This window comes from Mobula birostris, chromosome 31 (genome assembly GCF_030028105.1).
Source record: "Mobula birostris isolate sMobBir1 chromosome 31, sMobBir1.hap1, whole genome shotgun sequence".
In the NCBI taxonomy this organism is placed as follows: domain Eukaryota; kingdom Metazoa; phylum Chordata; class Chondrichthyes; order Myliobatiformes; family Myliobatidae; genus Mobula; species Mobula birostris.
In genome coordinates, this window is record NC_092400.1 from 4830355 (window position 1) to 4851940 (window position 21586).

General features: G+C 43.5%; 1 protein-coding gene across 3 annotated transcripts in view; it reads left to right on the plus strand.

Moving 5' to 3' along the window:
• The window catches only part of LOC140190736 (calcium-binding protein 1-like), a 102224-nt gene that overhangs the window by 61056 nt on the left and 19582 nt on the right, over positions 1 to 21586 (plus strand). The window contains exons 1-2 of one of the 3 annotated variants that reach the window (XM_072247553.1): positions 5949 to 6005; positions 6646 to 6831. The exons of 1 other annotated variant lie outside the window; for it this stretch is intronic. In XM_072247553.1, the coding sequence (XP_072103654.1) occupies positions 5949 to 6005; positions 6646 to 6831 (243 nt within the window). Of the gene's footprint in view, positions 1 to 5948; positions 6006 to 6633; positions 6832 to 21586 lie in introns of those variants that run through there. One more of the 3 variants, XM_072247552.1, reaches the window with a different exon arrangement.

Sequence of the window (21586 nt, forward strand, 5' to 3'; positions counted from 1 at the left end):
TCCACCGCTGACCGCGAGGATTTTGTACACTTTCCTCGTGAACACGCAGGTTTCCTCCGGGTGCTCTGGTTTCCTCCCACATTCCAAAGATGTACAAGTTTAGTAGGTTAATTGGTCACGTGGCTCATTGGACAATATTTGTTACTGTACTGTATCTCTAAACATAAAAATTAAATACATTTTTGATCAAACAAATTGACAAGTTTTGTATATATTTCAACACAATACAATAAATCTGATATACATTTTTTGTCATGTAGTGTTGGTTACATTAAACTGAGCTTCAGAATATTCTACATGCCCCCTTTTACTTTGGACCTGCATGAATTAATTTTCACATTCCTTACTTTAGATACGAATGTGTCTCTGTGCATTCAGGGACACACTTACAAAATTTCAGCTGGGGGATGTCAGTGCTGATGCCGTCTTTTAGATCAAATCCTAGGCTGTCAGGTGGAAATAAAGGGCCTTGTGACACTTCGGAGTGAGATTGTTCTCCCAGGCATCGTGACCATTAACGCCCTGTCAACACCACAAAAGGACACTCCGATCATTTATCTCAGAGCACTTTGTGAAGGCTTATTGGGCTTTAATCAGATGCTGTATTTGCTACATTTCAAAGCTACCTTATTGGGTGTAAAGTGCTTTGGGATGCCTCAAGGCCATGAAACATGCTACATACTCTAAAGCAATTTCCCTTCTGTCCTTCTTTTGACTCTTCAGAACACATTTTGTTAGCAATGATGGAAGGTTTGAATGTCTCCTGCTTAATTAATCTGGGTATTTAAAATTTATTATCTCTCCAGTGGGCCGAATTGAAGAAGTACTCATTTTAACATTAGTGAAAGTCTGGATCATTCGCTTCTCCTCTCTCAAAGAATTACACTTCCAATAATCACAAAGCGGAGAAAAGCTGCAGATGCTGAAAATCAAAGCAACACGCAGAACATTCTGGGGGAGCTCAGCAAAGTAAGGTGTTGCTCTCCCAACCTGAGTGTGGCCTCATCATGACGGTAGGGGAGATCATGGACTGACATGTTGGTTAGTCCACGACCACCTTCTAGATAGAGAGATACTTTATTGATCCCAAAGAAAATTGCAATGTCACAGTAGCAGTATAAGAGCACAGATATACAAATATTAGAAGAGAAGATAGAAGAATACAAAAAAGTTTTCAAAGTAGTCTCCAACCTGATGGCATGAGCGTTGATTTCTTGGACTTCTGGTAATTGCCCCTCTCTCTTCACCATTCCCCTATTCCAATTTCCCTCTTTCACCTTATCTCCTTACCTGCCCATCACTTCCCTGTGGTGTCCCTTCCTCTTCCCTTTCTTCCATGGTCTTCCCCAGCTCTTTACTTCGGCCCTCCCCCTCTCCCGGTTTCACCTATCACCTAGCAGCTTGTGCTTCTTCCTCCCCTCCCTCTGCGTTCTTGCTCTGACTCCTCATCTTATTGTCCAGTCCTGATGAAGAGCCTCGGCCTAAAACGTCAACTGTTTGCTCTTTCCCATACACAGTATGCTGCCTGGCCTGCTGAGTTCATCCAGCAGTTTGTGTGAGACACTTTCAGTAATACTCCGTTCAGATGCCAAACTGATTGAGGGATTTCTCTGACTGTTAGTGATATAGTTGACCCACAAGAAGAATTAATGTGCTCTCTCTTTCCAAGTCATACTGTTTGTGAATTAATTCAGAAGACATTAAACACAGCCTATCACAGACACCAGCCTCCCCTCTATTCACTCTGGTGACATTTCCTGCTGCCTGGGGAAAGAAGCTAACATAATCCTGGACACCTTCCAATCTGATCATTCTCTCTTCTTTCCTGTCCCGTCAAACAAGATGCAAAAGCCTGTGAGCACACACCACTCAGTTTCTAACCCACTCTTAGCAGTCTCATGAACAAACCCCTCCTGCTCTAATGAACTCTTAATCTCCACAGATATCTCACCGTGGCCCTTGCAACCTCTCTCCCTGTCTGCAGAGCACTTCCTCTATAACTGTAACATTGCATTCTGAATTTTGTTCTCTTTCTACTAACTGATTGTAACTGTTTATGGCAAAATATGTATGGATGGAACGCAGTGAAGCTTTTCAATGTATCTCAGTACCTGTGAGAATAATAAGCCATTTACCAATACATGAGTGAAATTGATCTTTATTAGGAGCCAGGAGGAGATTTGAGTATGTCACCAAAGTCTCACAAATTTCTATAGATGCACAGTACTTTGGAGAACATTTCTGACTGGTTGTTTCACAGCCTGGTATAAAGGCTCCCATGCACAGGATTGCATGAGGGTTATAAACTCGGCCAGTTCCATCACGGTCACAGCCCTCCCTACCACCAAGGACACCGTCGAGAGGCAGTGCCTCAAGAAGGCAGCATCCATCATTAAGACCACAAGATATAGGAGCAGAATTAGGAGATTCACCCCGTCGAGTCTGATTGGCCATCATGACCTTCATCATGTGAGACATCATCAGAGAAGGTCCACAGTCAACAATCAGGAAACAGCTTCTTCTCTTCCACCATCGGAATTCTGAATGGTCCATGAACACTTCCTCATTATTCCTTTTTGTTTCCACAATTTATTGATTTGTGTAATTTATGGATTTTTATATACTTGTACCATACTACCGCTGCAAAGCATACGGATTCCACATCATAGGTCAGTGATGAACTATCTGATTTGGATTGCTGCAGGTTAGCCAGGCCAATCCCACCTTGCAGCATCAGGTCCATTCCCCTGCACAGCCCAATTCTGCAGGCGCATGGAATTTCTACCTCTGCCACTATTTCAGGGGGAAATAAATTCATATAATCTTTCTACCAATTACTTTAGTTCAATGGTGGAGATATTACTGTGGGGGAGGGAGACCAAGGGGTCAGGAACTCAGTGGTTGAAACCTTGGTAGAGGTCACGTCATTTAAAAAGTACTAGGATATGTGTCACGAGCTGCAGAACCAAGTTTCGGAACTGGATGGTGGAATGAGGCTAGGCAGCATTTTTACAATCTGCTACATAAGGGGCTGAATGACCTCCAGCATTTAAGATTTTCTATGATTCTTCATAGGTAACGCTGCTTTTATAGTCTACCCCATGACCTGCCTGGTATTCTTTAAAGTACAAGTATCCAAAGTAAGACAAACTCACAAAGTAAACTGTGAGTTTGTGAATTAATCCAAATACATGTTATAGAGTCACAGAGAAGTAGAGCACAGAAACAGGCCCTTTAGCCCTTCTAGTTGAAGCTGAAAACATTTAAACTGCCCATTCCCATCGGCCTGCATTGGGACCATAGCCTTCCACAGCCCTGCTATCTGTGTACCTATCCAGACTGCTTAAATGTTGAAATCGAGCTCACATGCACGACTTGTGCGGGCAGCTCATTCCACACTCTCATGACCCTCTGAGTGAAGAAGCTTCTCTTTATTTTCTCCTTAAACTTCTCCCCTTTCACCCTTAAACCATGACCTCTGGTGATAGTCCCACCCGATCTCAGAGGAAAAAGCCACTTACATTTACCCTGACTCCACTCCACATAATTTTGTATACCTCTATCAAATGTCCCCTCAGTCTTATATATTCTAAGAAACAAAGTCTAACCTATTCAATCTTTCCTTATAACTCAGGTCTTCCAGACCCGCAACATCCTTGAAAATTTTGTCTGTACTCTTTCAATTATGTTGGGGGAGCATGATTTTCAACTTCCAAGTTCAAAGTAAATTTATTATCAAAGTACTAATATAACACTATATACTATCCTGAGATTCATTTTCTTGCAGGCATTTACAGGAAAATAAAGAAATACAATAGAACTGATGAAAAACCATACTGACAAAAAGCAAAGACTGGGAAACAACCAATGTGCAAAAGAAGACAAATCATGCAAATAGTTTTTAAAAAGTAAATAAAAGATACTGGGAACATGAGTTATTCTCATTTTTCATTCTCATTACTGAGTTTCTAAGAGACTGGAAATACAAATGGTGGAAAGACGCTGCTGGTCAGGCAGCATACTTGGAGAGAGAAACTGCTGGCCTTTCAAGCTGAAGACCCTTCATCAGAATTGTTGAAGAATCTTCCATCTGAAACTTCAGCTGTTACTTCTGCACAGATACAGTCTAATCTGCTGATTTTCTAGCATTTCTCGCAATTTTTCTTTTTTATTTTGGATTTCTGTTTTTGCAATTTGATGGTTGTTTGCTCTGAGAGTTTTTGTTTGAATTGAACTGAATTGACTTTATTTCTTACATCCTTCATATACATGAGGAGTAAAAATCTTTATGTTACGTTTCCATCTAAATGTGCAATGTGCAATTTATAGTAATTTATAATAAATAGTATGTACAACAGGACAGTCAATGTAACATTGAAATACAGTTGCGTCAACATGAATTAATCAGTCTGGTGACCTGGTGGAAGAAGCTGTCCTGGAGCCTGTTGGTCCTGGCTTTTATGCTGAGGTACCGTTTCCCGGATGGTCGCAGCTGGAACAGTTTGTGGTTGGGGTGACTTGGGTCCCCAGTGATCCTTCGGGCCCTTTTTACACACCTGTCTCTGTAAATGTCCTGAATCATGGGAAGTTCGCATCTACAGATGCGCTGGGCTGTCCGCACCACTCTCTGCAGAGACCTGCGATTGAGGGAGGTACAGTTCCCATACCAGGCAGTGATGCAGCCAGTCAGGATGCTCTCAATTTTACCCCTGTAGAAAGTTCTTAGGATTTGGTGGCAATTAACGTGGAAGAGTGGCTCACAAAAGGTTTGGGTTATAAAGTTGAAAGTAATTTAATATCAAAGTAGGTGGGTGTGGTCATAAATTACCTTGAGATTCATTTTCTTGCGGGTATTCACAGCAGAACAAAGAAATACAATAGAGTCAATGACAAACTGTGGAAGTAAAAATTAAACACATAAGTAAATACTACTGAGAACATGAGTTGCAGAGCCCTTGACAGCGAGTATGTAGGTTGTGGAATCAGTCAGAGTTGAGCTGAGTGAAGTTATCCAGGATCAGGAGCCTGATGCTCGTAGGGCAGTAACCGTTGCTGAACCCGGTGGTGTGGGACGGAAGGCTCCTGGACCTCCTTCCCGATCTTTGATATGATGTGTGGTGTATTTATGCATTTTATTTCAAGATCACTTTAAATTATACTGTTTTAACTCCGTGTCTCTTTGATTGTGCTATGCATCCTACTTGCTGAACGGTACATTACTACGTGACAAAAATGAGTTACGTGACCGTGCCGATGGAGTTCGTTGTGACCGTCTTGTGATGTGGCTGTCCTACAACTGCAGTGTTACAGTTTCTCCGGGAGTTGTTTGGATTACCGTCTGCCGCGTCAGTAATGCGCTGAAGATTCCCATTCCCACTTTCTCGCCCGGCTGGGAATACCAGACAGAAATAAATCTCGCACGGTAACCGGTGTTCGCTCCCTGCCTCTGCTCATCCAGGCTAAGTGTTTGACGTCCAGGCACAGCGGCGCGGCTCTGCACCCCAACTTCCACAAAGTTTACGTTTCCGGTCGTAAACAGGTCCTGTTTTTAATCGATGCTGCGTCGATTGCCTGCCTCGTCACTCACTGGCGTCCAGTCAGCCTTGAGGTGCTGCAGTTTGCACCGTGCGCGGATAGGAGCGCATTGCCGATCAGTGTGAGGAGGACCGGGCGAGAGTTCGATTCCGCGCCTGGTAATTAAAGTCATTCATCCCAGCCGCTAAATCCCGCTCAAAATCCATCCTCCGTCACCACAGCCATTCATTAGTTTGCCTGGTGGGTCATTAATCCTCAATGGATTACACGTTTCATCTCCTGCCTCCGACCCACATGCAGCCCCGGAGAACCTATGGATACGACTTCAAGAACGGCTTGGTTTCTTTATAAACATTACGTTTGATGGGACGGACTAGAGCGAACAGAGCCGGTGTTACCCCATGTGAGGAAATATGGGGAACTGTGTCAAATCGCCGCTCAGAAATCTGTCTCAGAAGGTATGTCTCACAGTTTAGAAGGGGCTGCTTCTGTAACGTATAAATGCGGCGTGTTAGTGTGTGCAGCCGAATGCTCGGGTGGCTGAGGGGTCGATGGGGCCGCGGGGTGAGGATCAATATATTAGACAGAGACCACCCCTAGCGCAAGAGCAAGGAAACAGCTTTGAGCTTCATCGGAGTCCAAGACAAATTTATTATTCAGGATAGCGTATTACCAAGTACTGTTTAGTTTCGTGGTGCGACTGTACTCGTCTTGAACCAGTCCGTCCTGTGGTGTGCACGTGTCGTGTCTCCCCCCTTGTTTTGCCTGTGATTAAATCCGGCAGGTATTTCCAGCACCATGTTCTCTTCACTAAGCAGCATCTCCCCTGCTAGGGAGTTGCGTCGCATGTGTATTGAATATTGAAATAGGACATTAAAGAGGGGGAAAAAACCCTAATCAGTGTCATGTCTATTCGCATGCAAGAACTTTTTCGCCCTAATTTAACCAGACTGAAGAGCAGAGGTGTGAAATGCATGAATCTTTCTAAAAAGCGAAATGATCAGTTTATTTTCTTGAAGCGGGATGAGGGGCCACCCAGCTGGGTTCTAATCTGTTTCCTGTGTGTGTGTGTGCTGGCTGGTGCTCGGGGGGCGAAAGATTCGGCACGAGGACAGAAGCAGCTACAAAGTAGTCGGGACCAGCGAGGACAGAGCGGCGGACGGAGCGGCAGCGTCCCCTGCGGCCGACGACTACCAGGATCCTCTGTTCGCCCTGGCTCACAACTGCGTGCTCATGCACAATCTCCTGGGGCCAGCCTGTATCTTCCTCAGGAAGGGCTTCGCAGAGAGGCAGGCTGTACGTAAGTCTTAATTGGAATATACGCATCCAGCAAAAGGTCTCGCCTTCATTGCATTCAGACCCTCTCACATCCCCCCTCCCTTTCACTCTCCCCCCTCCCCTCGCCCTTCCTGGTAGCTGGACTGTTTCATTAAATCTAAACTCATTTTCAGCGGGTAGATTGAACACTTATTTTTTTGCAGGTAAAACACTTACTTTCTTTAAATTTATAGCAATTTCGACACTCCTTAATTCCTTTAATATAGGAGAGATTAAATGTTGCACTCAGTACGTTGGTGTGTACAGCCCCGCTTTTATTCGCGCTCGGAATCAAGTGGGCTCTCCTTTTAAATTACTGTATATATATCCCCGTACCAGTGGTAACCCAAAGAGAGCCAAAAAACAAAATTACCCGACCAGCTTCGTTTAGTAAAAAAAGAAAGCGTATTATTGGCGTTTGGCGCCTGGACTCGATCCAGCAGTGAACGGTATGATGCCATTACTCCGCCAGTCCTTGCCTCCGCTCAACCCTGGTCCCCTTCAACCTGACTTCGCCTTTCCGAGCGCTGACCTCGGTCTGTCCCCGCCACTGGGACGCGGGGCTGTCTGCAAGCGCAGCTCCAAGAAGGTGGATTAAGAAGGCAGCGTCCAACTTTCTCTGGATCATGCTTAATCTTTATTGATCCTTCACAGATTTAATCCCCTACTCAATCTTCCTGTGTCGCTTTTAAGATGATTTTGGGGGGGGGGGGCATGTTTTCTCTGATGGCAAGATGTAGTAAAAAAAATACCCCACAGACTCACGGAGCACGGAACCATGCCCATAGTGTCCGTCCCCATCGTCAAGTACTATCCTAATACCGTTTACAGCTCTCGGTTCGTCGCCTGGTGTACCATGGCCTTTCGAGTGCCCATCTAAATACGTCAACAATTCTCTTCACCATCCCGTCAGGCAGAATGCTCCAGATCCCAACCATCCACACACGGGGTGAAACAGATAAATCCCCCTCCCCCAAATTCCCCTACTCCCCATCAATTCACATACCCCAGTCAGGACCCAGGTGGAAATTAATCAGACTTAATATTAAAAAAAAACATGGTTTATCACTGGCCACTGCGGTGACTGAGAACCTGGTCCAGCAGACACTTTTATCAATTTGTATTGCTGTGTATTCTGTTGAGGATGAGCCAGCTGAGGGACAGAGCTAGTTAACCTGCTGTCTACAGCTCCAGTGACCCAGGTTCCATCCTGCCCTCTGGTGCTGTCTATGTGGTGTTCACATGTTCTCCCTGTGATCTTGTCAATTTTCCTCAGGTTCTCCAGTTTCCTCCCACATTCTAAGGACATGCAGTTGGTAGGTTAATTTGGCCGGTGTAAATTGCCCCTAAATGTGCAGGTGAATGGATGGGGGTGATGGGAAGAATAAGACTGGGAATAGTCTAGGATTAGTGTAAAAGCAGCTTCACATTGGGCAGGGACTTGGCAGGGTGGGGGGGGGGAAGGTCTTGTCTCTGCCGTACTATTCGATGAAAAGCCTGTGCCTTTGTTGGGGCATTCGTCTAAAGTGACACAAATGCCTTTTGTAGCACACAGCTGCTTGCGACATGGCTTCACAGTGTTTGCGAGTGCTGGGGGTGGACTGAAAATGACTTTTATTAAGGTACCCACGGTGGTTTAGAACTGGATATAGTGGGTGAAGTTTCCAGAAGAGTGTGTGGCTGAAGGCAGGGGATGAGTGAGATTTTCCTTGAAACACGGAATTTACCAAAGTGTTGAGTGTGACTAAAATTGTAGGGTCAAGGTATGAGCAGAACATTGAATAGGAGGGACCAAGGTGAAAAAAATCCTACTTGCACGGGGCATCTGAAGAGCATGCTGACACCAACCCATCTTTGAAATCCTTGCCCATGTGTTATCATGCACTATGGTAGTCCTGGTTCAGTGTGGCTGCTCTTTAATCTCATCCTACTGGAGCCTAATTTGCTGGGGAGCCAGGGATGATGAGACCTACCTCAAACAAGGACACTCAAGGATCCTCAGGATCGAGATTGGCTTGCTTCCACCCCAGTTCAGTGGAATGTGAAGCCACCGTGTGACCCTCAGGTTTGGTGAGGCAGCAGGCGGCTGTCAGGCTGGTGCGTGCGGAGGGCTTGGGAGGCGGTGAACACCTTCCATCACTTGTGCTGGATTGACATGATCTGCCAGCGACTGTGCAGCAAGATCCCCAGGATGCAGTGAGATGTTGCATTTTTCCAGGGAGGCTTTGAGAACATCCTTGATGGAGCTTGGGAAGGAGAATCTGTTCTGGACTCTGTGGCTGTGAGCGAAGACGAGGTGGTCTACCTGGCTGTGCAGTTACAGCCCAAGTGCAGAGGGAGAGACACTGAAGCAGATGAACCGATCACTGACTTGTAATAAGAACTGTGCAGAATCAAAGGCAAAAACAATAAATGCTAGGCAAATAGGGCCATTAACTAAAACTCTCAAACAGAAATCTAGTGCCAACACTGTGGCTTAGTAACAATTCCAAAAAAAAATACTGCTCCTCCACAGTGTTAATCTAAACAGTAGTCTTCTTTCCCAGAGCAAGGCCAAAGGTAAGCGGAGAGTATTGACTTTGGCCAAGATTCGACAAGACTGGAATGGGAGGAAAGGGGTTAAATACAATCACAGTGAAACAGTGATTGACTGGAACATGCATTCTCACAAGCGCGATTACTGACCCCGTTCAGCAGACCGTCTGCGAGGGTGCCCAGGTCCCGCACCAGAGTCCAGTGGACTATGAGGATTTTGCAGAGGCGATGTTGGTGATATTTCTGTTGTGCTTTGAGATGTCTACTGCAAGTAGATACAGAGCTTCAGAATTTCCAGTCTGCCCTCATGGAAATAGATGCATAACATCTCCCAGAAACAGTGAAGAACAGTAGGTCAAGTGAAGATGAACCTCAAAGAAATCAATAGGTAATTGTTACTGGAGACTTTAGTGGAAGGCAGTAAATCCCAATGACCTGATGACCTGCATCTAACAACTTTGAAGGCCCTCGCTCAGTTTTGGTTGTCATCTTCCAAAGTTCCACGGGTTTGAGATTGTCTCCCATAGACTGGAAGAATGTTACCCTACTGTTTACGGAAGAAGGGAAAAAGAAAGGATGGTTTGTGGAACAGTTATACATAATAGTAGAGAAAATGCTGGGAACTATTAATGAAGTGATAATAGGACAGTTAGAAAATTGATGATAGGACTAGGCAGGGTCAGGATGGATGTGTGAAAGGGATATCATTTTTGATAAATTTGTTGGAATTTCTTAAGGCTATAACCAGCAGAATGGAAAAGAGTGAATTTGTTAAAGTGTGAATTTGGACTTTTATGGAAAAGATTAATTTGGGGCTGATAATATTGAAGATGAAATATTGGCATAAGTTGAAGCTTGATTAAGGGACAGAAAACAAAGAACAAGTGGAAAAGAGAAACTGCGAATGTTGGAGATCTTGAGCAACACATGTAAAATGCTGGAAAAACTCAGCAGGTCAAGCAGCATCTATGGAGGGAAATAAACAGTTGACATTTCAGGCCAAAACCCTTCATTGGGAAAGAACAAGTGGGTCACTTTACTCACCCCACCCTGAACTGATTTCACAACCTTTGGACTCACTTTCAAGGAATCTGCGAATTGTTCTCAGTATTACTTGTTTAGTTATTTACTGTTGTTACTTTTTTTGTATTTGCACAGATTGTCTTCTTTTGAACATTGGTTGTTTGGCAGTCTCTATTTTCATTGATTCCATTGTATTTCTTTGTGTCTCCTGGGAATGCCCACAAGAAAATGAATCTCCTGTACTTTGATAATAAATTTACTTTGTACTTTCAGTTTTGATTTTATTGGACTGGGAAGTTATGACTAGGTAGGTGCTGTAGGACTAACGTTGGGGCCCCAGCTGTTATGTCAACTGTTTGGATGAGGAGATCAATTATAATGTAGACCCAGACTGGCTAATGGTTGAAAGCTAAGTGGATTTAAAGGTGTTGGAAGATATGGAGAAGCTTCAGGGAATACAAACAGGTTAAATGAATGATAAAGAGATGGCAGATGGAATATAATGTGGAAAATTGTTAGGCTGCGCACCTTGGTAGAAAAAAAGTAGAAAGAGTGTATTTTAAATGGTGAGACATGGTAAGGTGTTGATATGCATACAGACAATTAGGAAGGCAACTGGTATGTTGGCTTTCTTTATTGTAAGAAAAGGTGAGACATCTGGAGATCACGGTGAGACAATATGTAAAACACTGTGTACCAGCCTGGTCTCCTAACATGTACCTCTGACAGAGGGAGCGTCGGGGACAGTTTCCCAGATTAATTCCTGGCATGACAAGTCTTACTGAGCAAAGAGAGGTTTAGAATGTCTTGAATTTAGAAGAACGAGAGGTTATCTCATTGGAACAAACAAAAATTCTAGGTTGGAGACACAAGAAGTGAATATTGACAGTTAATTTCCTCCCACAAAGCCTCTTTACCTCAGCTGTTGGACAGGATAAGTGTGGGGTTGATGCTTCCTCTTGTTGTGTTGTCCAGAATTGAAGGTCACATTAATCGTTCAGCTATTTAGATCTAAGATGAGAAGGAAATTTATTTTATTTGCCCAAGCATAATGAATCTTTGGAATTCTCTGCCCAAGAAGGTTTGGTGAGTCAGTCATTGTGTATATCCAAGCCAGTGATCAATGTTAGATATTGAAAAAGCAAGGAATATTAGATTAGTGCAGTAAAGTGCAGCTGAAGGAAACGACATCTTCCTCCTCTTATGGCAAGTGGAAAGCTTTTAAAAGTGTGATAGTAAGCGTCCAGTTGGAGGATAAACTTGGCAAGTTTATGAAACCTTGACCGACAAGAGAAATTGAGGTTCTGGTCAAGAAACAGAAGGAAGCATACATTGGGTTTAGGAGGTTGGGGTCGAGTGAATCCCTTGATGACTATAAAAACATTAACAGTACTCGGGAGGGAAATATCGATGACATAAAATTAGGAAATGTTGATAGTGAAGAAGGTCATCGTAGATTATAGAGGGTCCTTGATCACTTAGGGAAGAGGGTTAAGGAGCAGCAAATTAATTTCAGTGTGAGGTGATGCATTTTGGACAGTTAAACCAACTTGGGACTTACACTAAGTTGGTTTAACTTTCCAGAAGGTATCACCTCACACTGTAGTGCCCCATCATTCACTTAGACTGTGAATGGGAGAGCATTAAGAAGAATAAAGGAACACTGGGTCCCAGGGGTATAAGTGCACAGTTCATTGAAAACAGCATCACAGGTAGATAGGGTGGGGAGAAAGGTGTTTAGCATGCTGGGCTTCATCAGCTAGGGCACTAGGAGCTGGGGCATTATTTTGCAGTTGTATAAGTCTTTGCTGAGACCATACTTAGAGTACTGTGTACAGTTTTGGTATCCTATTAAATGAAAAATGTGATTAAATTGGACAGAGTACAGAATACATTTACAAGGGTGTTACCAGGACTAGAGGGCCTGAGTTATCGGGAGATGTTGGCCAGGCTAGGTCCTTATTTCTTGGATCTAGGAGAATGAATGGCACTCTGTTGAAATGTTTAAAATATTGGGACTTATAGAAAAGTTGAAAGGTAACAGTCCTTTCCCCAGGGTAGGGGAGACCAAAACTAAGGGGCATAGATTTAGAGCGAGAGGGCAAAGATTTTAAAGGGAACTGGGGTGGTGGGGGGGGGCAACTTTTTTCACCCAAGGGTGGTGAGAATATGGAAGGAGCTGCCAGAGGAAATGGTTGAGGAAGGTACAAAAGCATCATTTAAGAAGCACTTAGAAAGTTACACAGAGTGGAGACGCTTAGAGGGAAATGTACCAAACACAGGAAATTAGGATTAGCTGGGTGGGCAATGTAGTCAACATGGACCTGTTTGGTCGAACGGCCTGTATCTCTGCTATATTGCGCTCAGACTCCTTGCTGGACTGTGGTGATAATAGATTTAGAATGCAGATAAAATATTATTGAAATGTGATGCAGTCACTGGGGGCCAAATGGCCTGTTCTTGCTTCTATTTCTTGTGTTCTTATACCCACCGGCCACCTTATTAAGTACACCCCTGCACCTGCTTGTTAATGTAAATATCTAATCAGCAAATCAGTGCATAAAAGCATGTAGGCATGGTCAAGAGGTTCAGAACAAACATCAGAATGGGGAAGAAATGTGATCTAAGTGACCTTGCCTGTGGAATGATCGTTGGTGCCAGACGGGCTGGTTCGGAATATCTCAGAAATTGATGATCTCCAAGGATTTTGACACACAACAGTCTCTAGAGTTTACAGAGAAAGGTGCAAAAAAACAAAGAAAAAATCCAGTGAGCTCCAGTTCTGTTGTTGAAAACACCTTATTAATTAGAGAGGACAGAGGAAGTTGCCCAGACTGGTTCAAGCTGACAAGAAGGGGACAGTAACTCAAATCGCCAACAGTTTTGTGCAGGAGAGCATCTCTAAATGCTCAACTTATTGAACATTGAGGTGAATGGGCTACAGCAGCAAAAGACCATGAGCATATATATGCAGCTCCTCCTGTACTAGTAAATCGGCTACTGAGTGTATGTCCTTAAATTCTTCTCCGAATCTTCCCGTCCAGACTTCTTTCTCCCCTCCGAACAGATGCTTCTTAAAGCCCACCTCATCTGTTCTCAGACCTCAGGTAGCTAATTGTCAAACTGAATTTGCTACAGTTCCTGTAAAGTACCGCGGGACATCGGCTGTGTAAGTGCAGGTTGTTGTTGCTCTGCCGAAGAGGCTGGCCTTTGCACAGTGCTGTGGGGCACAGAAGAAAAGATGATTAGTCTTGTCACCTCATTTGTTCAGTTTGCTTGCGGGAGGTCTGAGCCCTGTGGAGTTCCATGCTCCTGCTCACCAGAGCTTGGAACACAGATGCCTGCGTGTAATGGTTGCTTTTACATTTTCTGCCTCTCTTCCCTTTGTGATGAGAAGTGCACAGTTTGCCTGATTACAATAACAAATTACACTGACCAAAATCTGGCTAATAACAGTGTTTAAGAGCGACAGTGATTCAGTCTGAATGGATTGCTTCCGAGAGGAAAGTGTGGTGGAAATTGGAGGGATTGGCAATCTTTAGATAAGGAGGTGGTGCTGTAGTACTGGATGATTGCAAATGTTATGCATTTGTTTGGAAGTGGAGGTTGATTAACTTTAGTCCAGTCATGACTAGTGGGGAAGCTTAGAGAGAGAGAATACAAGGTCAAATTAATAAGCAGTATGTGAAAATGAACATGAAAACGACATATTCTGGAAATCTGAAATAAAAACAGGAAATGCGGGGAACACTTGGCAAGTCAGGTAGCATTCGTGGAAAGAGATTTGTTAGTTTGCTGCTTTTTCCACAGACGCCGAGTATTTCCAGCATTATCGGTTTCTGATTTAAATGAATTGACGTTTGAACAAGCAGGTTAAGTGGTGAAATACTGCTCAAATTTATTACAGGCATGTCGTGTCTAACTGTCCTCACTTTGTACAATAGTGATTAATTTGCATATTTAGACTTCAAAAAGTCATAAATGAGATTATCATATACATCAGCAAATTAAAGCTTTTGGATAGAGAAGGTACAGAAGACAGTGAGTGATGCTGGTATTATGTTACAGATTAGAAAGAGGTATACTGTGGCGACTAAAGAGATTAGAATTCTTTTTGATTATGTATATACATGATCTGGACTTGGAGATAATTTCTAAGCTTGACGATAATTTTCAAAAATATTATAAGCAGTGAAGGGGGCTAGTAGTAGACTTCAAGTTGGTGAAATGAACAGATGGATGATAGGAAAATGTATGTGAACTGTAAGGTGATGCACTTTGTTCAGAAGAATGAAGAAGAATAATATAAATGAATGGTGTAGAATTTTAGAGTTAATGTGCAGAGGTGAAGGATCCAAATCACATTGATAAGGCAGTTTAAAGCAAAATATGACTTGCTTGGCTTTATTAACAGGGGAATAAAGCAACAGGGTTAATTTAAACCCTTCATGAAGCGTTAGCCAACCTTTGGCTGTTATTTAGAGATACAACACATATCAGGCCCTTTCAACCCAAAGAGCGCATGCTTCCCAAGTGCACCCGTGTGACCAATTGAACTTTGGAATGTGGGAGGAAACCAGAGCACCCAGAGGAAACCCATGTGGTCGCGGGGAGAACAGACAGACACCTCACAGGCAGCGTTGGGGATTGAACCCAGGGCACTGGTGCTGTGTTAGTGTTACACTAACCAGTACGGTTGAGTTCAAATACAGGCACACGCTGCAGGGAGAACGTCAAGACGTTGTAGGGACCGTGTAGAGGATTTGTAGTATATTGTGAGGTTTTTTTTCCAGTGATGAAGGGTCACAACCTGAAATATTGACTGGTTTTCCCCCTTCATAGTTGCAGTCTGACCTGCTGGGTTCCTCCAGCGTTCCAGCATCTGCAGAATCTCTTGTCTTTATGTTGGGAATCAGGAGGTGCAGGAGGATGCAGTTTGTAGAGCTGAGGTGTCTGAGGGATCCCAATACTCAAGTAATTTTCCTTCTGTATGACTCACCGCTTTAAGGAGAAAGGGAATGAAAACCGGGTGGGGGAGGAGGGTGGAAACGCAATGTGAAGTCCATATTAAATATGAGGATGTGGTAATTTTGAAGCTGTTATGCTGTCCTATGATTCACGTAACTGCTCTGACTTTCTGCTCCATGTTTATGAATTCATCTAACCTTTTTATGTGATTCATTCCCTTCTAATATCTCCAGGGTATCAGTGATGGTGTTCTCTATTTACTATTGTCAGTCTGAGTAGCCAGTTTCTGTAAACATGCCATCGTTGTCAGTCTCTGGCCAGAACAGATGCGTAGGTGGGGGGAATGCAGCTTGAAATTACAGTCCAGCACTAACATTAACTCTGTGATCTGTGGGAATATAAACGCAGGGTGATGGAATCCACAACTGAATGCTTGGTAGTCTTCCTTTATTGATTTGCCTGTCACCATGCTGTGTGCTGGTTTTTTTTAACTAAGCTGCGCCGGGACTGAACAAAAAAATTGTCATTCGAGCTGTCAGCTTGTGCTGAGTGTCAGTCAGTGCGCGCTTCTGAATCAGCAGGCGCCGGGCTCTATCTGCACTCCCTACCCCGAGACTTTGAGCACCAGCACCCGGCCAGGCTTTCGGAGGAGCGCCGACGGACTGCTGCGCTGTCCAAGGTGCTGACTTGCAGACACGATTTGAACTGACGCTCTGTCTGTGCTGTCATGAGGGGAAGCAGGGGGGTTGGTCCTTTGTCCTGCTCAGTCGTTGCTAGGCCGTGCTGTGGGCTGATTGATTAGCATAATTCCCTATATTTTAGGGTGATTGGAGGAATGACGTCAGAGGTAACATTTTTTAATGAACTGCCCTGTCAGGGTTGGTGGTAGAGACAGATACACTGGGGGCATTTAAGAAACTTTTAAATAGGCACATGGATGAGAGAAAAGTGGAGAACTAAGTAGCAGAGAAGGGTTATATTGATCCTAGAGTAGGTTAAAAGGTTGGCATATCATAGCCTGAAAGGCTTGTGTTGTGCTGTAGTGTTCTATGTACTTAAGTAAATGCATTTCCGTTTTAATATTATGAATTTTGACACATCCTAGCACTGTGAAAACTATTATAACATGCCAGTAAATAAAAATGTAGATTTTGGAAATCTAAACTAAAAACAGAAAGTGTTGGATATGCAGAACAGGTCAGGCAGCCCTGAAGACCTGATCTGATAAAACAATTTTATATTTCTACAGATGCTGCCTGACCTGCTGGCAGTTTCCAGTACTTTCTCCTTTTATTATCATCATAATAAAAGCTCATTTACTGAGAAAAAAGATTGGCAAATTGTTTTATTGTCACATATACCATGCTACAGTGAAAAACTTTGTTTTGTGTGCCATCCATGCCGATAATTTTATCACATCAGTGTATCAAGGTAATACAAGGGAAAAGCAAAAACATGCAGAATAAGGTATTACAATGACAGGGAAAGTGCAGTGAGGCAATAATGATGAGGTGGACTGTGATGTCAAGAGTCTACCTCATCATATAAGAGAATCATTTACCAGTCCTATAACTGTAGGATAGAAGCTGTCCTTGAGCGTAGTGGCATGTGTTTTCAGGGTTTTGCATCTTCTGTTCAACGGGAGATGGGAAAAGAAAGAGTGACTGGGGTGTGCGGGGTCTATGATTATGTTGGCTGCTTCACCGAGGAGTAGACAGAATCTGTGGAGGAGAACCTGATGTTCGTGATGTGCTGAGCTGTGTTTACAGCCCTCCCCATTTTCTTGCAGTCTTGGGCAGAGCAGTTGCCGTATCAAGCTGGGATGCATCTGTAACCACCGATGAGGCTCAGTGGCAACTTGCAGGTCACCTGTGCTTTTAAATTACCCAGGGTAACGATGCAAGGTTCTGGTACTATTCTGTCAGAGACAAACCCAGCTGGAATCCCAAGCCCTGTCAGGGTGAGACATGTGCAGTACGCTCACACTTATCTCTGCCATGTTGGGGTTGTAGAATTTTATTGGTCTTTTACCTTCTCCAATATTTCCTCAGTCCTTCCCAACACAATGGCCTGGCAATCTAAATATTGCCTCTGCTGCTGTGTTATGAGATCTGTGAGAACAATATGGTGCATAATTCTTTGCTGTTTCTTCTCTCTTCACCACTACATGTTCCCCCCACCCTCAACCTAGAGTCCACTCCACATTTGGGATTTGTGTTCAATAGGGCTTTGGCTACGGGGAACCCATACTTAAAATGTATAGTGGTTTCCCACATTTGAATACTTACCTTCAGTGATTAGTATACAAGGACACCAGGTCTGTTTGTTCATCTCCTCTCCATAAAACCATATGACACAGGAGCAGGATTAGGCTATTCAACCCATGAAGTCTGCTCCATTCTATCATGGCTGATTTATTATCCCTCTCAACCCATTCTCCTGCCTTCCACCCATAGCTTTTGATCTTTACTGATAACCTATCAGTCTCTGCTTTAAATATACTCAATTACTTGGCCTCTACAGCCATCTGTGGCAATGAATTCCACAGATTCACTTTCCTCTGGCTAAAGAAATTCCTCCTCATCTCTGTTCTAAAGGGACATTCTTGTATTGTAAGGCTGTCCTATCCACTCAAGGATAGGCTATCCTAGACTCCACTCAAGGAAACGTCCTCACCACATCCACTCTATCTATGGCTTTCAATATTTTATAGGTTTCATTTAGATCCACTCTTCATTCTTCTAAACTCTAGCCAGTGCAAGCCAAAGAGCCATCAAACGTCCCTCATATATTAACCCTTTCATTCCTTGGGATCATTCTCATGAATAGAAAATAGTCTGTCATCTGCTTTTGGAAGCAAAGTGAGTAACCTCACTTAGGCTGCATCTGCCATGCAGATGCCTGCTTGCCTAAATTACACTGGAGCCCCTTTGTATCCCCCTCATAACTTTTTAAAACCATTGCTCAGTTGCTCCTTGTCCTGCATTACAGCAGCGATCACTGGCCAGAACGATGTAGGTTCCTGAAAATTTTTTTAAACTGCAGATGTTGGAAATCTGAAATAAAAACAAGAAATGCTGGAAATATTCAGCAAGCCAGACAACTTCAGTAGCAAGAGAAACAGATAATATCTGGGATCTGCAAGATGACCCAACAATTGAAACATTAACAATATGCCGGACATTCGAGAACGTTAGGGGAAAGAAGTGAGTGCAGTTGCTCTTACTAGGGAGAAGGTGAAAGATCCGAAGGTAGATAAGTCACCTGGACCAGATGGACTTCACCCTAGGGTTCTGAAAGAGGAGGCTGTAGAGACTGTGGAGGCATTAGTGATGATCTTTTTAGAATCACTAGATTCTGGCATGGATCAGGAGGATTGGAAAATTGCAAAATGTCACTCCACAGTTTAAGAAGGGAAGGAGGCAGAAGAAAGGAAATTATAGACCAGTTAGCCTAACCTCAGTGGTTGTGAAGATGTTAGGGTCTAGGGTGTGGTTTCAGGGTGCTTGTAGGCACATGATAAAACAGGCCAAAGTCAGCATGGTTGTCTTAAGGGAAAATCTTGCCTGACCAATCTGTTAGGATTCTTTGAGGAATTAACAAGCAAGATTGATGAAGGAGAATCTGTGTTCTGCAGGGTTCAATGTTGGGACCACTTCTTTTTATGTTTTATATCAATGATATTGTTGATGGATTTGATGGCTTTGTTGGCAGGTTTGCAGATGATACAAAGATAGGTGGAGGGGCAGGTAGTTTTGAGGAAGCAGGGAGAATGCGGAAGGACCTAGATGGATTAGGAGAATGGGCAAAGAAGTCACAAATGGAATATGGTGTTAGGAATTGTATGGTCATGCACTTTGATGAAAGGGAAAAAGTATTGACTATTTTCTAAACGGGCAAAAAATTCAGAAATCCAAGGTGCATGGGGAGCACTCCTGCAGGATTTACTAAAGGTTAACTTGCAAGTTGAGTCAGTGGTAAGGAAGGCAAATGCAAAGTTAGCGTTCATTTTGAAAGGACTAGAATATAAAAGCAAGGATACAATGCTGAGATCTTATAAGGCAGTCGGGAGGCTTTGCTTGGAGTTTTGTGAGTTTTGGGCCTCTTATCTAAGAAAGGATTTGTTGGCATTGGTGAGGATTCAGACGAGGTTCACGAAAGTGATTCTGGGAATAAAAGGATTATCATATGAAGAGCTTTTGATGGCTCTTGGCCTGTACTCATTGGTATTTAAAAGGATGACTGGGATCTCATTGAAGCCAAACAGATATTGAAAGGGCTAGATGGAGTAGATGTGGAGAGGATGTTTCCTATAGCCTAAGACCAGAAAGCACAGCCTCAGAATAGACGGATGTCCATTTAGAATGAAGATGAGGAATTTCTTTAGCCAGAGGGTGGTGAAGTTATGGAATTCGTTGTCACAGGCAGCTGTGGCGGCCAGGTCATTGGGTGTATTTTAGGTTAGTAGGTTCTTGATTTGTCAGGGTGTGAAATGTTACAGAGAGAAGGCAGGAGAATGGGGTTGACAGAAAAATGTGTCAGCCTTGATGAAATGGTGGAGCAGACTTGATGGGCCAAATGTCTTCATTTTTCCCTATCTGTTATGGTGTTATGCACCAATTATTAAGTTGAGATCTATCTTAACTATCTCTAATGATGTGACTTCCACCACCTCTGGGGCAAAGAATTCCAGAGATTCAGTGGCCTCTGAGGGAAGAAATGTCTAGGCACCTTAGTTTTAAATAACCAACCACTTATTTTCCAGGTATATCCCCTTGTTCATGACACTCCCACTGGTGAAAGCAACTCCACTTCTCAGTTCTGTCTGCCATGATCAAACTGAATGGTGGGAAGGGCTTGATGGGGCCAGATGGGTGTTCCTTCTTCTAATGTTCTGAAGAAAAGGCTGATGGGTTGTGGGATGACCATTAATGCAGAGGCATGAGCTCCTTGCTGGCAACTGGAGAACTTACATTCAAGTAACGGGGCAAATCTGGGTTTAAAAAGAAGCAGGCATGGTAACATTAACCACAAAATTACCACATTGTCATGTGAGTGTCCTTATCAAGTCTTGCTTATATATGCCTGCAGAACCATCAATATATTTGGCTGTTAACTACCACTTTGGACTAGGCAACATCCCAGCTGTAGTACTGAAGATTCTGTGTTCCTGAACAAGCTGTGTCCCTGGCCAAGCTGTTTCAGTACTATGTCTAACTCTGTATCCACCTGTCAATGTGGAAAATTGCCCAGGTATGTCTAGTTCACAAAAAAGCATAAAAATCCAATCCAGTGTAACTATTGCTCAATTAGCCTACTCACAATCAGTAGAGTGATGGATGTTACCATTAATAATGCCCTAATGTTGCTATTGACAGTGCTATCAGGCAGCATTTAGATACGTGCTTCCTGACACCCAATTTGGGTTTCACCATAGCCTTGCTCAATTAGTAGAGGTGAGGTGAGACTGAATGCCCTTGACATCAAGGTATCATCTGGGGGGATGTGGCACCTGGTAAAACCAAAATCATTGAAGGAAGGAAGGGAGGAGGGAAGGGCGGAAGGAACGTCGACTCAGACCATGAGAGGCCTGCGTCGGGCATTTTCATGCCTTACAAGGCGCAGATTGAAAGTCTGTGTGGGGCGCCACTCCTTGCACAGACTAGAGCAATGTGTGGTTAAGTGCCTTGCTCAAGGACACAAACACGCTGCCACAGCTGAGGCTCGAACTAGCGACCTTCAGATAACTAGACGAATGCCTTAACCACTTGGCCACGTGCCCAACAGAAACCATTGAAACTCAGGGTAAAGCACAGCAATGGTTGGAGTTAAAGCTCACACAATGGTTGATGGAGGTCATTAATCGTAGCTCAGGTCATCACTGCAAGAGTTGCCCAGGTCATTGTCCAAGGCCCAACCATTGGCTGCTTCATTAATAACCTTCCTTCCAACATAAGGTCAGAAGTGGAGATGTTTGCTTTAGACTGCACGTGTTCAAACTTCATAAGTATGCTGAATGTGAGCACATAACGCAAGAGATGATACCTAGTCTCAGTGACTAACCTGGGCTCAGAGCGATTGCTGCAACTGATGATTGAGCTGAGTATAAAGGTTTGCTCTTCAAAATTGGTTACTTGCTAGGCTTAGTTAGCTGTGATTAAAATGTGAGTTTTAAGGCACATCATTTGGTGATTATTATTAGATCTTT